The sequence below is a fragment of the Vespula pensylvanica genome, chromosome 7 (genome assembly GCF_014466175.1).
Source record: "Vespula pensylvanica isolate Volc-1 chromosome 7, ASM1446617v1, whole genome shotgun sequence".
NCBI lineage: Eukaryota > Metazoa > Arthropoda > Insecta > Hymenoptera > Vespidae > Vespula > Vespula pensylvanica.
Genome location: NC_057691.1, coordinates 704,985 through 721,360, shown reverse-complemented (window position 1 = coordinate 721,360; position 16,376 = coordinate 704,985). Strand labels below are relative to the sequence as shown.

The window sequence follows — 16,376 nt, the reverse complement described above, 5'->3', positions numbered from 1 at the left end:
CTAACGTGCTATCTTCTATACATGGATATATGTTTCAAAAAAGAAAGAGAGAGAGAAAGATAGATAGATAGATAGATATTGTTTCTTATTAGATTTTTCTATGATCTATTACAACAGTTAAACAAAATAGAATAGAGTGTTAAAAGGATCGATGATTGCGAGGATTCATCGAAACGTTTTAATGTGCAACGTAAATAAGTACATACTTACATACGTACGTTCGTGCTCTTGAAGGAAACGTTGCGTGTTCGGCTTCAAGGAACACATTAATTATTCGTCATTGTTTTATGTAACCAGAAGACAGTTATCATGACGTAACGTGTACCGAGTCGCGTGTTACATTCCTCTGTACTACTACCTACAGATCCGTGATGATTATTATTTCTTTGGATAACTTTATATTTAATTCGTATATTTTCGTCCGACCATATTTCAAATTTTCTATTGACCATCTTTTGTTCATAGATAGTTTTTTTTTCGAAACGTAATTTCGAGTAATTCGAGAAAAAAGGACAGTTTTATGGCAAGGCTCCCTTTTTTTTTTTTTTTTTTTTAATGGTCCCAAACTTCCAAGTCGTTTTATTTTATTTTATTATTATCTTAATTGAGACGAAAATATAAACGTTGGAAATTATGATTTTCTTTTGAATAATCTTTTATTATGGATAATTCTAAGAACATTAAGATGTCCAAATATGACAAGGTAATAATAAAATATTTAAAGAGTCCCCTATAACTTTCTTCTCCGTAAATATTTTCGAATTAATAGTTAAAACTAGTAAAACTTTATGGACGGTTGATTTGTGACCATGTGAACAACAATGATAACCCTTGTCTTAAACTCTACCTGCGTACGGTAAAGAGTACCAAGTTACCTGAATTTCTACCCTACCTGAAGAAAAGCCTTAGGTCGCTGTTAAAACCTCGTTATTGTCTTCGTACCATTTCCAACTTTCTCTGTGTATTGCAAACTGATAGAATAACGTACTATTCTTGTTAAAAAGTAACGTTTATTTACAATATTTATTGTGCGAACGATTAATTTCTCGAATTTAAAAATCATCTACATACTCGAATTTAATTATCAGCGTATGTAACATCGAAAGAATAAGGAAGAATTTAAAAAAAAAAAAAAAAAGAAAGAAAGAAAGAGAGAGAAAAAAGAACGAAAGGAAAAGAAAGTTGAAAGAAACTTGAGATGGTGTTACGCCATATTTAAAACTGTTACAAAAATCTATTAGTGAAAATTTATGACCGATCTGTTAGCCAGTGAGTCACGCTTTATTTCTTCTTCCTTTTTATCTCTGTTCGAGAGTGTCCGATCTTAGCGAACGTAACTTCTTCGAACGAAGCGATAAACACAGTGAAACAGCGATAACGAATCGATTAGGTCCTCGTTCTAAATTATTTTGTCTAGTAAAATCCGCTTATGTATTAAATTCCGTTCGTAAGCCTTTGGAATATTTTTCTTGTTTCTTTCGAGGCTCGAAGGGGAAAAGAGAAAGAGAAGAAGATAAATTTTTCAAAATTATGTATTTCCTTTTCTTTCCCTCCTTCTTTTCTTTCCCTTCTTCTTTTCTTTTCAGATACGATCAATGGTCTAATATTATTTTCTCCTGTTAGAAATAACATAGTTTGTTTCCTAGCGTTTAAAAGGAAATTAATAATAAACGATATCGTGAATATAAACGTATAATTATCGCATTAAATGTCGCGGTTTGATAATTCGAAAACAGGTTGGTAATAAAGTATACTATAGGCCATACGTTTTATCATCGAGTGTATTAAATTCATTATGAAAGGCCAAGTATCCGTGTTTCATCCTTTTATCATAAAACACGAACGAAACAATCGCTCGCGTTTGAACATTTATATATACCTAGGTATCTACGTACCTACATATACATACATACATACATACATACATACATACATATATATATATATATATAGAAATATAGAAATATATATGTAGAAATAACAGACATACATACGTACACACACATATATATAGATTAGGTCTTCATATATACATACATGTATACATACATATATATATACACAATTAGGTCCACATTATATATATATATATATATATATATATATATATATATAGAGAGAGAGAGAGAGAGAGAGATTAGGTCTTCATATATATATATATTTGTATGTATATATATATGTGTATATATATATATATATATGTACGTAACGGATAGCTTGCACGTACATAGATACGTATGTACGATTTACACGATTATGGATGTCGCTTTCGAGGCACTCCACTTTAGGTGGCCATTGGCGAAAGTCCGTAGCCACTTCTTCCGTGGCACGGCTACGAGCGTTGGAAGTAAGAGTAACAATTCGAGGAACGCTTCCTCTATCTCGTAAACTTTTATTTTTACGAGTAGACGAGGCCAAGGAAATATCAGGCAAAGATTGTAAATAATACAAAGATCGTCGTAAGGCGTCACTTTTTTCTTCTTTTTTTTTTGCCCTCTCTCTTTTCCTATTTCTTTTTTTTCCACTTACATCGAATGCACCTCGTAAGTGGGTGAGTTCTTCCGTATGCATACATGCAGTTGGTATAGTTCGTATATGTAACCAAACTTTCCCCGTAACGCTCGAACAAACGTGGAAAAGAGATCGGGTGGGCATAGGGCGCGCGGTTGGCGGCTGGCTGGCTGGCTGGCTGGGTAGGTGGGTGGGTGGATTGTTGGGTGTTTATAAAGAGGAGAGGAAGATATACTCGTGGAACGTTTGTTACGTACAGAAATCAACGATTCTTTCTCATGATCGTTTCTCGCAACAGTCGATATTTTCTGTACTAAGAAACTTTTCAATGTACAGGCATTGGAACAATCTCTTCTTTCTCTTCTCTCTCTCTCTCTCTCTCTCTCTTTTGTATCATGAAGATCGAGAAAAGCAAAGAAAAAAAAAAAAAAGAAAGAAAGAAATATCAGAATTTTGAAGATTTACTTTTTCATAACATTTGGTTCCTGAAAGTGTCGATGCTCCGTTGGATGCATGTCTCTAGGTACCAAGAAGGGTCGTTGTTCTTTCGTCAGTCGTACAAATGCGTTCAACTTGACCCCGATTACGTCCAATCGGATTTCCGAAGTCCCGTTGATCCTCGGTGGATACCCTCGAATCAATCCTCAACGACATCCCGACACGACAAGCGATTCGAATCGCTTGGAAAGTGAAACTTTGTCTTCGCCCGGCGACTTTGACGAAGATATGTACGTCTCCCCAGTCTCTTTGATCGAGACGATTTATCGAACGGTAATCGAAAACCTACTGATTTATTTTTTTTCTCTCTCTCTTTCTTTTCCTTGCTTATTTTATTTATTTATTTATTTATTTATTTATTTATTTTTTTTATGTATTCGCACGTTATATCTCGAATATGTGCATTTCCTTTAACTCATACATTTCAATCGGGTAATAATAAACCTTTACGTTTCTACGTTGAAAGAATAAAATTATGAAGGATATTAAGCAGATACATTAATCACTCGAAATACGATATTTACCGTAAAGTAATTGTAAAATTGAACAATATCTGAAGAAAAATTGATAACAAATTAACGATAATTATTCGGTAAGAGATATTCGATAAGAGAAAATAATATCTACTGCGAAGGATTAATAATGATACTACTTATAACTCATGATAATAATTATATAACAATATTATATAATAACAATAATAATAACAATAATAACAATAACGGCGATTGCTAATAGCAAATATTCTAATAATACAGTGATAACTGCAGTAATAGGAAGGGCGTGCGACGAACGAGCAAAACGTAACGTTCTCGTGAAAAATGTAAAAGGTCGTGTTTCAGCAATTAGAAAAAAATTTCCACGCGAGAAAATATGATCTATCTTATCAGAAAAATCCGGGAAGGGAAGAGAAAAGGAAGAAAAGAGATCAAAAAAAAAAAAAAAAAAAGAAAAAAAAAACAAAAAAAAATTGGAAATACGAATGGGAGAAGAACTCTCCGTATTCGGCGTATCATCCGCGTAAAGCGTTGGAAGAAGGGTGAGGAGGAGGTGGTGTGGATCTGGAGAAAGAGATAGGTAGTAAAGAGGAGATGGAGATAGGAGGGAGTAGTAGTAGTAACGAGTACTTTTCAAAGGGGGGAAGTTTTTCGGGAAGGGTAGCTAGAAACGCGTAGGTTAGGGCAGTTGCGTGGATGGCGGGCGTCGCGGTCGCTCACGTGGCTCCCCACCGTGTTCCACAGCATCGGCGTTCTCTCCTTCGTGTTCTCTCCCCACTACCAGCGCTAACGCGTTGCTTCCCCCACCACTCTGTCCTCCCCACCTAGAGTGACACTAGCGCCGCCACGCCTGCCGCTTCGCAGTAACGCGACCGCTTTCGTCGAGAGTGCGTTGTTTTTCCGCTCGCTATTGTTGTCCGTGTTATTCTATTCCTCAAGTGCGCTTTCACGATTTTTCATCAGCGAACCTCCCCGGCATCGATAGAGGATTGGTTAGTCGCGCGTTCGTGAGGCTATATCCCGTGAGCAGCGAATGTGGCACATAATATTTTAGAGTGATCGAACGACGATCCCATCTTTCTCTCTCTCTCTCCCCCCTCCTACCCCAAACTTTCATCCTTTTCTTCGTTACTCTTTTTTTTCTTCCCCTTTTTTCCCCTCCTTCCTTTCATTCTTTAACCTCTCGACGACGGGGGAAGCGATTCTTGGTGCAAGAGTTTATTCGTATTCATCGAATTATTATTATTATTACAATACGTATAAGTGTTGCTGATAGAGATAGAATGGAAGTATGCAAGACCGTATCATCGAAAGTTTGGAATATCGACGTTGCAGCGTGAGATTCGGTTGGTTAGTACGTGTCCGTACGAGATGAGAAAGATCGGCCATCGTTGCTAGAAGCGCGAGAGAGAGAGAGAGAGAGAGAGAGAGAGAGGTAAAGAAAAAGAGAGAGAGAGAAAGAGAGAGAGAGTGAGTGAGTGAGTGAGAGAGAGAGAGAGAGCGAGTGAGTGAGAGAGACCGATGCTATTGTAAGAAAGAGGGAGAGAGAGAGAGAGAGAGAGCAGTGTTGGAACAATCGAAAAAAGAACAGGAGTGAGAGAGAGAGAGAGAGAGATAGAGAGAGAACGAAAGAGAGAAAGAGAGAGAGAGAAGGATGGGTGGGAGAGGAAGAGTGCAGACTAGCCGCGTTGGTACGCGTCGCGACGCTGTCGGCGCGATGGCCACGTGCCTCGAAGGATATGCCGTTGTCGACGCCGCCGTCGCCGCAGCAGCAACATCGGCATCAGTAACAGCGACGAACAGCATCGTTCTACGACACTGACAGAAAAGAAAAGGAGTGCGTTCGATACTGTTACGAGTTTGAGTTACAGTGTTTACTTGTTGTTTTTAGTAAAGTGATTTACTAGTCGGTGCTTTTTACTAAGAGAGATAGAGAGAGAGAGAGATATATAGAAAGAAAGAGAGAGAGAAAATTAAAAGAAAGAGAAAAAAAAAAGGATCGAAGGAAGACCGCGGGAGTTCGTTATCAGTGTGAGATTAAGTGCTTTAGGATTTGGTGGATCGTTGTTTTCGCGAGGAAAAAAAAAGAAAAACTTTGATAAGGATAAACAGGTGGTGTTGTTGTATCTCAGTGGCTCGTCGATGCTCCTTTCCTTTCTTCAGCTATGACGAAGATTTTAGAAACATTGGTATAGTCGTCCAAGGGAAAAGATAATCTTTTTGTCTTGGCACGTGGTGGAGTAATAAAACGTAAAAGTAGTTTCGCGCGGGACGAGAAAAACCTCGTTGGTAGACTACAGGAGTGTGGGTTGGGACGAACGAAAGAGTGGTTCGAGAAAAAGAGAGAGAGAGAGAGAGAAAGAGAGAGCTAGAAAGTGGTAGAAGAGAGGGGTGGTAGGAGAAGAGGGGTAAGAGTAGGTAGGAAGGATCGTAGAAGCAGAGGCAAGCAGCGGAGTGGTGAAAATCTCGACGCGAGTTATACGGGGCGGGTGAGAAGGGCCAGGTCGTGGAGTGGGGAGTGATGCCGGTGAGGGTGGCGCAGCGCCCCCCAGGTGGAATACCACTCCACGCCGGCGTGCCGGTAGCGGCCAGCAGCGTAACCGCCTCCGGTCCGTCGGGCCGGTGCCTCGGGGGCCCGGCTGCGTCCCCCGCCGGCTCGCCACCGCTGCCGCCGTCACTGCAATCTCTCGGCGGCGGCATAAGCGGCAGCAACAACAACAACAACAACAACAACAACAACGTTAATAATAGCAACATCAACGGGAATAATCAGTTGATCAGTAGCAACGGCGGGAACGGGAGCATTATCGGTGGCAACTCCTTAAACGGCCTCGGTAATTTGAACAACAACAACAACGGGAACGGTCTAAGCAACAGCAATATCAACACGACGGCGTCGAGCATCGGTGCCGCCGCCGCCACGACGAACCCGCTCCAGGCAATGGCATCGGCCGCGGCCTCGCTCACGCAGTTAAACAACATGGCGAACGGGCCGCTGCCGCCACTCGCAGGGACCGGGCCCCCGAATTTACCGGCTCCGCAGCCTGCGACAACGCCGACGCATGCCGGTGGCCCGCCGACGCCGCACGGTGGCGTCGGGACGGGGCCTCATTTGAACGGGGCCTCGCCAAGTCCCCATCCTATGCCACCTCATGGCATGATGAGCGGATCGCCGCACGCGCCCCATCCTCATATGCCGGCCGGTGGACCCTCGCCTCATCCTCATCATCCGGCTCCTCATATGGTCGGCTCGCCTCATCATCCAGGCCCACATCCGATGCCACCAAACGCTGCTGGCATGATGGCCCCAGCCGGTATGCAACCTCAAAGTGCTCCTGGAATGTGTGGCCCTGGACCAGCCGGTCCAATGGGACCGCATGGACATCCTCAAGCACCGGGACAACCTCACATGCACAACGATCCCTTCTATTGTTCACCTTTTGGCTCTCATTACTTCAGGTAATTTCACTTCGGTAGTTATCCTGATTTTACACGAATCGATCTCGATAATTTTCTCCATTTACATTATTTTTTCTTACTCGAAATCATCGAAAGCCGACTCTCTTTATCAGTGTTATTAGGGAAGTTGCGAGGTGAGAGTAAACGGTGCCTTCGTTACGTGACGCTATAGTGTCACCTGAGATATGCCTTCTAGGGAGGAGAGCACAGGTGTACGTCACGTGGGAGATCGATCCGTTAGTCTCTACGCTCTATGTTTAATGTATATTTGTTGTGCTCTATGAGCATCGTGGGCGTCCGGCCGATGCTTTGGATATCTGAAATTTTATAGAAAACTGTATACGCGTGCGTGCATTCGTGCGTGCGTCCGTTCGTCCGTCCGTCCGTCCGTCCGTCCGTCCGTCCGTCCGTCCGTTCGTTCGTTCGTTCGTTCGTTCGTTCATTCGTTCGTTCGTTCGTGCGCTCGTACGTGCTTTCGTACGTGAAAATCAAAACCACAGACGAGTTTTATGATTTCCCGTAATTCTCTAGCCATTTACTTCCATATCGCAACCGGTGAATGGCTCGTGTAATGTGTATCGATTGCTTCGGTAGCTTCTTTCATATCCGGCCACGAGACGAATGCTACGACAGTTAACCGGTCAAAGAAGAACGAGATGCCCATGGAATCGGTTTCTACTTGCTTTCTCACAAACTTTGAAGTCTAACGTGTCCGATCGTGATTGTTAAGGGATAGAAAAGGAAGTTCTCTTTCTCTATGAATGATTCAGATGCGTCGTACGTTCACCCGTATCATAATACAGCACACTGAACAGAGACGTCCTTCCGTGACGTTGCACGCTTTGAATTTATTTTTGACGATACGATTTAATACCCATCGCGTGTACTTTGATCGTTAAAAAAAGGTTTAACTTTGACTCCTTTGCTTGGGACTCCGGTAAAACACGATTAAAAAAAAAAAAAAAAAAGAAAAAAAAAGAAAAAGAAAATATTTCGATTCTTTCAAACTTTTCTTTGGGAGGAGAAGAATTTTCATTTCGATGTGCTAACCTTAGAACATTAATTATCGTTTACTATTCACAACGTTATCAACGGATTCAACGGACAGTGGATTTCTACTTACAATTAGTCGTATATTTTCAAAAGGATATTGTTTTACGGTTCGATACTTCGTTCCATGCCAATCGTCTCTTACTAGTAGATACGTTCTCCCGGGCGTAGTAACAGTATAACCGAAGAATCCGTTATCGTACCTCGGTCAGGATCTTCCTCTGGCGACCGTTGTGCGTTCTCGAACGTGCCACGCGACATGGTTGCAGCTATATTCATGAAGGACGCGCGCGTTCCTTCGAAATGTGCCTGTTAACTTCTGATCTTCGAGAAGTAAGTACCGTTATTCGACGGCACGAACCCGAAAGATGTCCTTTTCTTCCGCGATACTCTACGACGACCTAGGGAGGAAGGTGATGAGGATATAGCGGAGAGGAGAGGTTGAACAGAGACGAGAGAAGAAAAGGTTGACGAATGTCGTTTGTCGTGATTTTTTCCTTCCTCATTTATTTATTTCTTTTCTCTCTCTTTCTCTCTCTCTCTCTCTTTTTTTTACTTCTTTTTCCTCTGGTGACTTCTTCGAAACTTGAGATTAAATCACGTATAGAACTATCGCTTGATTGTATATACCGGTTGGTTAATGCTTGCGTGTTCGGATTAGAAAGGTAGAAAATGATTTTAACGAAAAGACAGTATTACAAAGTATTCGACGAAGAAGGAGGTGAAAGGAGGTGTAAAGTTGGATCGTGAGTCGGTGAAATTATTGGTCGACTGACAGGGACACGTGCTGCTGTTATACTAGAGAACATGTCCTCGCGAGTCAGGTGCATTGAAAGCCGTCGTCGGTCGTCGTCGTTGTCGTTGTCGTCGTCGTTGTCGTCGTTGTCGTCGTCGTCGTATCTTAACTTCAGGTGCTCCGCAGGTGGGAGGTGCCCCTCGTGCAGGTGTTCGCGTACATATTCGTTCGCGAAACGCGACTTCCTTCTTCTACATACCTTGTTGGCTTTCTTGAGGTACATAGCCAAAGAGACGACGTCTTATAATTGGACGTTGCCTATTTCCAGCGATGGAAGGATAGATGGAAGAAAAGGAAGGAAGGAAGAACGGATCGAAATCAATAAAGCATAGTTATATCGTCAAACGCGTTTGTTGAAAATAATGGTAAGAGCATTTGCTTGTAACTTTTCGAGAGATCGTCTTTGGAACGAAAGATAAACTTGTGATATGAGGGTCGAAAGTAGAACTTTTGCTGATTCATAGGAATCTCGTCTTTTTGTTTGCTTTGTTTTTTTTTCTATTTTATTTTATATATATATATATATTATATATAAAATTATATATATTTTTATATTGTAATATATATTTTATATATATATATATGTGTGTATATATATATATATATATATGGATAGGACCTGCTGGCATAGGTGTACACGATTATCCAGGTAGCCTTTGGCCTTCCTCGTATCCGGTCTGGACGTCTCTATCGGACTGACATCATCTCTCCAGTCGCTGGCCCTGTCTGATAATCGGACGAGCTCATTATCATAAGCGTTCCACCCTGGTACATTCGCACGAATCACCGAGCTACTTTGCTCGAGATATCGCGAGGAGATAACGGTTTTCTTCATTTTTTCTCTCTTTCTCTCTCGAGTCGTTCTTTTTTTCCTTTCTTTCTTTTTTCTTTCTTTCTTTCTTTCTTTCTTTCTTTCTTCTTCTTCTTTTAAGACTTCTCTACACCGTTCAAACAATGGATATATGCCTTCGCTTCCTTATTCGCTATCTCGCTCACGAATTTTAAGGTCTGATTCCCGCGATGATGATGGAGAAAGAATATGCCTGGTTCATCGATCGGTAGATTTTTGTTCTCTTCATTAACTGCAAAATATTTCTGAAAATTTTTAACGATCGTTTCTATTATCTTTGAGCACTCGACTCGATGGATTTTCCGGGATTTATCATCTTTCAGTCAAGGCCGACGCTTGTATTTCTTATCGATAATACTACTAGCGGTTAAATATCTAAAGATTCCAACTGGAAACAGACGCGAAACGGGATAGTCGAGAAACTCTCGAAAGCACGATCGGAAGTAACGAATACGTATGGTTCTTATCTTATCGCGGCCTCCGGCTAGGATAAGGAAAACCTTGATCGGCTCTCAACAATTCGAATTGGACTGGCACGAGACTGCGACGATTCAAAATTTTGCCAATTTTTTTTTTTTCCACTCGCCTGTTCCTTTCTTTTAATTTTCTCTTCTAATTTGTCTTGGATTTTTTTCCCTTTTTTTCTTCCCCTTCGACAAACAACAAGTTTCACAAAGTTTTTCTAGAAAATGATGGATCCGATTCAATCCGATTCGATCGATCGATCTCGATGAAAGATATCAAAGATGAAATGGAATAAATATCGTTATTGTTTAAGCTTGTCGATCGATAAAACGAGAGAAATTTGATTATAAATACGTAATAATATCGAGCCATGACCCACGGTACGATTAATCGGTTTGCTAATCGGTTAGCACGTGGTGCCTGTCCGGTCTTCATTCGCTTCGCTCGAGGGAAAGATAGAGAAAGAAAGAAAGAGTGGGAGAGGAGGGAGAGGAATAGAGATAGATAACATTCGCTTCGGTATCTTTGTAATAGTTCTCATATAATTTGTTTCTATTAACTGGGATATAAGTGGACCACGTGCTGGTAACTAGCTACGAAACGAGTCGTTGGTATCCGCTTTCGATGCGGTTTCCTAGGAACTAGGACGTTCTCTCTCTCTCCTTATCCATCTATCTATCTATCTATCTATCTATCTATCTATCTATCTATCTATCTATCTATCTATCTCTCTTCGTCTCTCTTTCATACACATCGTACACACGTACGTACACAGCGTACACACGGATCTATGTACGCACGTTCGCATATACGTACGTACTCACACGCACACATACACGCATTTTCACGCACACGTATAACCTAGCTTCTTATTTATGAGTTTTACACGCACCGTCGTTCCAGTTTTTGCACGCACGTGCGAGCCTTCGATGAGGAGTCGACATACGAGTAAGACAAATCGCTTCCCAGCCACGCGATACTTCACGATAAACGTTCTAATCCGAATCAATCAGTCGCATAATAACGTTCTCGTTCTAATCCGAATCGTTTGGTGGAAGAGCTTGCTTGAAAGAAAGAAAAGAAGAAATAGGAAAATGAAAAAAAGAGATGAAACGAGACATGACAAGACAACATACAAGACAAGACAAAGAAAAGAACAAGACTAATAGAAACTCGAACGATCGTTTTAATCTTTTCCAAAGTTACAATCCTTAAAGTTTTTGAGATCCTTTTCCTAAAGATTTCGAATAATCGATGACGGATTGAAAAGATACCGAGCGAAGGTTAGATTTGATTCTGATGTGAGATTATCTACTAGTACGCTAAGTAAATAAGTATACTTACTAGATGCATAGTTCGTCCGGTATAAAAGCCGTACTCAGGGACCGTATCAGGCCGTATCGCGTACCTCTACGGGCTTCCAGTTTCGCGCGAAACTTTAGACGCGGGCAAGCAGGTTCAAGGCACAAGAACACATAACGTGTCTTTCTTCGTTCGAAGTACCGGAATATGAGAGAATTGGAAGGGGCTAGTGAGTGGAGGGGAAGTTCGAGGGATGAAGATAATATTTTTATGTCCGATTATATAAATATTCATATTTTTCAATGGATTCGATCGTGGACAATTTTTTGATATTAACCGTATGCGGTATTGAAAAAAAAAAAAAAAAAAATAACAACAAAAATTCGTGTTCTTATTGATCACGATTATATATGTACATTATATATGTGTGTATTATATATATGTATATATGTATGATAGCATGTTGATTTTTTTTGTATTTTCTTTCTTTCTTTCTTTATTTATTTATTTATTTATATATATATATATATATATATATATATATATATATATATATTTTTCTCTTCTTTATAACGAAAGAGGAGAAAAAAAATTGCGTGCACATATAAACGTACGCACATACAAGCGGGGGAACCCTTTGACTAGGGTGGTTTAAATAGCCCGAACGTTCTGTAAATATCACGATATATTTAACGTTTCACGGAGTTCGTTCGCATCGTAGTGGCTAAATGAAGCACTCTTATATACACATACCATCGACGACATATTTTTATAACACACGTTTACTTTCGTCGTGGATACCCAGAGAAACAATCATCCTACGGCATTATAATACGTTCTAACTGGAGAAGAGAGAGAGAGAGAAAGAGAAAGATAAATAGATAGATAGATAGCTAGATAGAGAAAGAGAGAGCATAATGGCAGGAAGAAAAATGTAATATTAATAAGAGCCACGTATGTAATTCCTCGTTATCGTCTTGGAGGGAATCCCCCTCTTGCTAGGTACATACATGCTAATGCGAGTTTCTTCTCTTTATCGGTCTTTTCGATCACGAAGGAAGGTGCATTTGATTACGTGCTTCGTCGCTAGGAGTTTTCAATCTGGCTGGCTTGTTTCACTACGACGGAGTCCGCCCTACACGAACGTTGGAATATTATTTCTTTCTCTCTCTCTCTCTCTCTCTCTTTCTATATGTACATACACAGGCATATATATATATATATATATATATATATATATATATATATCGTTTATTTCTATATTCGTGATTTCAAGCAATTTTTGTACGCTTGCTACTACGATCTCTCTTATTAGGTACTCCTTAAGGGGGTTTGCTACTTGGATTTCAAGATTTTTCTGCTCTTTTACGTCGGTCTTGATATTAGCTCTTTTTAATGACTATCTTAAAGCCAGGTAAGAAAAGTATGAAAGAGAAGGAGAAGGAGGAGAAAACAAAATGGATGAGCTGAGACGAACGGGGTTTAGGTAAGAACTCGACAATGGTGACAATGAGGGGAGGAAAGAGCGAGTGAGCGCGCGAGAGAGAGAGAGAGAGAGAGAGAGAGAAGGTAAAAGGCCCTCGGGAGGCCAAGTTGAGTCACGGTTTACCTAGAAACATCGGTGCAGGTGTGCACCTCTCATGGGACAGGTGTAATTTGGCAAACGGCACATCATCGTTGAGCGTTCTCCCGCAGAGAACTAAGGAAACTTTGTCGGATGCGCGCGCGTATGTCTGTTTGCGTGTATGTGTATATTTTATATACATATATATCTTTTTTTTTTTCTTCTTCTTTTCCTTTGAAAAAGAGGTAAGAAGAGAAAAGAAGAAGAGAAAGAGGGAAAAGTAGAAATAGAATCTCGTCTTCGTTATTTCAAGAACGATCCGATTCTAATGAAGAATAGTTTCTATCGTTTGCCTGTTATATGAGTCACTGTAACGTCGTCGTAAAGAGTCTAGCTAATGGGATACATAATCGATAGCGAGTCGTGGAACGTTGACTCTTTTCTAGATCAAACATTCTCGATGACGGTCGAAAGGGGATCGCTCGTGAATCACTGCCAAGAGAAGTGTTTACACGTTGGCTGCATACCACAGAGTGCCCGATGTAAACTTTCCTTATCTAATGTTTCAACTCGGAACTCTGGCTACGATCGTTAGAAAAATCTTAACGACGTTTAAGGTTCTCTTTCTCTTATAAATTCTCTCTCTCTCTCTCTCTCTCTCTCTCTCTCTCTCTTTCTCTCTCTGTCTGTCTGTCTCTCTTTCTCTGTGTCTTTTTTGAAAGGACTATCGATTTAACATCCGGAATATCTCACAAAGGTAAACTAGACGGGTTAAAACGTAACGCAGTACACTCGCATTTGCAGTTCGTTATTAGGTACGATCGTTGTTGGAATAGATAGCGAGGGTGAGGGTGAGGGTGAGAGTGAGAGGGCTGGAATGGGATGAGAGAGAAAAGGTGGAGAGACCTGTGTGTCGTTCACGGGACGATACGACTCATTAAATCGTTTCGTACGAGACGATCGTAAGAGATTTTCTCGAGATAAGGGCATGGAAGCGTACCGCTTAATTCACTAGAATTCATTTAATCCCGCATTTGTTAGACGGGAAAGGAAGTCTCGCGCGAGGCGCACATCCCACCCAGTGCTTTATCTGCCGCAACTATTTTCTCTAATCTAATCGAGAAACCCGATACATTTTAACCTTCGGTATCTATGTTCGATCCTCTCTTTGGTATAGTTTGTCTTTGCTTCTTTTCTTCGGTTCAGTTTTCGATCTCGATTAATAATAAGACGTGTCTAACCGTCATACGTGTCTACGGCTCGTCGAAAATAATAGCCAGTTGGACAAATCAAACATTAAGCTATAAATAATGAAATTAGCGCTGCCTGTCCGAATGCAGAGCACGTGACCTCGCGAACCTCGCCAAGTGTCTGTATATTCCGTAGAGAGAGAGTCAGTCGTGGGTTCAACCGACCTACCTGCGGCTCGCACACTATCAGGATACCCAGTGGTTCTCATTGTAAAGATCATAGAGGATTCATTTTTTCATAGGAAGAATATTTTCTTTCTACTGTTCTAAGGAGAACCAAATCGATGATCATTCTATCATCCTGTTTTTAACTCTCTTCGTTTATTACTAAATCCTTCGTCGTGGTAAACGTTTTTACTAACGTTAACAACTTTCTGTTTCCTCGATTACCTTATTGTCATACGACTTTTGCGTAATACCAGTTTCGTTATATTCAATTATTTTGGGACGTGTTCGGAAAAAATCACAGTGAAGTTTCATTGCACAGTGAAGTTTCCATAATTCAAAGTTTCATCGGTCAGTTCTTTTTCTGTTTCTTTTTTTCTACCCATTTTTCATTTTTTTTTCTTTTTTTTTTTTCTTTTTTTTTTTTTTGGTGTAGAAACGACAAAAGAAGATTTAATTTTTTCAGATTAATATATTAATATCGTTACAGATGAGAACCGCGAATGATTTGCCAGTGGAAGCAGTTCGTTCGCGTTGGAGTTGGCTCGGCTGGTCTTCTCTCTTTCTTCATCCCTCCTCTCCTCTCTGCACTCTCTCCTTTCATCCCTCTCTCTCCCTCTCTCTCCCTCTCTCCCTCTCTCTCTCTCTCTCTCTCTCTCTCTCCCGCTCGCTCGTTTCGCGTCCGCGGATCTCTCCGTGGTCCGTGTTCTCAAGGCCGCCTCCTCGAAACCTCCTCACCGCCCTCCACCTTCCTTCTTCGCCTCTTCCTCCTTCACCTCCTCCTCTTCCTTCTTCTCTCCTCGACTCACCTCCTCCCCGTTCGTCGCCTCTATCCTCACCTCGACCTACCTCTCCTTCGTGCGTGCCGCCACTACCACCACCACCACCATCACTACCACCACCACCACCACTACCACCACCACCACCACCACCACCACCACCACCACCACCACCACCACCACCACCACCATTACTACCGCTACTACTACCACTACCAACGCATCACCAATACCACCACCACCTTCAGTACTATTGCTACTACTACTACTACTACTACTACACTACTACTACACTACTACTACTACTACTACACTACTACTACTACTACTACTACTACAATTACTACTACTACTACTATTACTATCACTACCACTACCAATACCAACAACTCCGTCGCGACTCTTCTCAACCATCTCTCGGCTTCTGTGAGAACTTGGCGCGACGACGCGCCTCTTCCTCCTCCTCCTCCTCCTCCTCCTCCTCCTCCTCCTCCTCCTCCTCCTCCTCCTCCTCCTCCTCCTCCTCCTCCTCCTCCTCTTCCTTCTCTTCCTCCTCCTCCTTCTCTTCCTCCTCCTCCTCCTCCTCCTCCTCCTTCTCTTCTTCTCCTACCTTCAAACTTTCGAAACTCTTCGAGCTCTGACTTGATTCCTCTGCTCAGCTTCGCCACGAGTGGAGTATCAGCGTCTTTCGTCCGCGAGAAGAAATTGCGAGCCACCTTGCACACGAGCACACCCTCTCGAAAATGTCGTTTGACCAGTTCGTCTGCCAGTCCAGTCGTTGCTCTCTCTCTCTCTCTCTCTCTCTCTCTCTCTCTCTCTCTCTCTCCCTCATTTAATTTTTTTTTTCGTAACTTCTTCACAAGATCATCGGAGTCTACTGTGATCGTCTCTTTTAGATCCAGTCTTTGGGATTCCTTCAATAACGGCGATTAGCATAGAAGGAGACACTCGAGTTAATCGTCCATTCGTATCTTTCTCTCTCTCTCTCTCTCTCTCTTCTCAATGTATTCTTCAGACAGCTTGGGTCAACGGGCTTGAGGGAATATCGCGATACGCTTGTCTCGCGATTTGCATAAAAACGGAAGTCGCGTGCCATGCCGGAGGAGAGTTTTGACAAGCGCTTATGTATACCCGCTGCGAGATCGGATTATCTTCCGTCGATCTTTCCCTCTCTCTTTCTTTATTATCAA

At 41.5% G+C, this 16,376-nt stretch overlaps 1 protein-coding gene across 4 annotated transcripts in view; it reads left to right on the top strand.

Moving 5' to 3' along the window:
* Positions 1-4,124: 4,124 nt before the first annotated feature.
* Positions 4,125-16,376, top strand: part of LOC122630752 (LIM domain-binding protein 2) — a 66,347-nt gene continuing 54,095 nt past the window's right edge. For 2 of the 4 annotated variants that reach the window (XM_043815604.1, XM_043815603.1), the window contains exons 1-2: positions 4,131-4,941; positions 5,147-6,965. In XM_043815604.1, the coding sequence (XP_043671539.1) occupies positions 6,028-6,965 (938 nt within the window). In that variant the 5' untranslated portion in view covers positions 4,131-4,941; positions 5,147-6,027. Of the gene's footprint in view, positions 4,942-5,146; positions 6,966-16,376 lie in introns of all 4 variants that reach the window. The other 2 variants (XM_043815605.1, XM_043815602.1) reach the window with 2 other exon arrangements.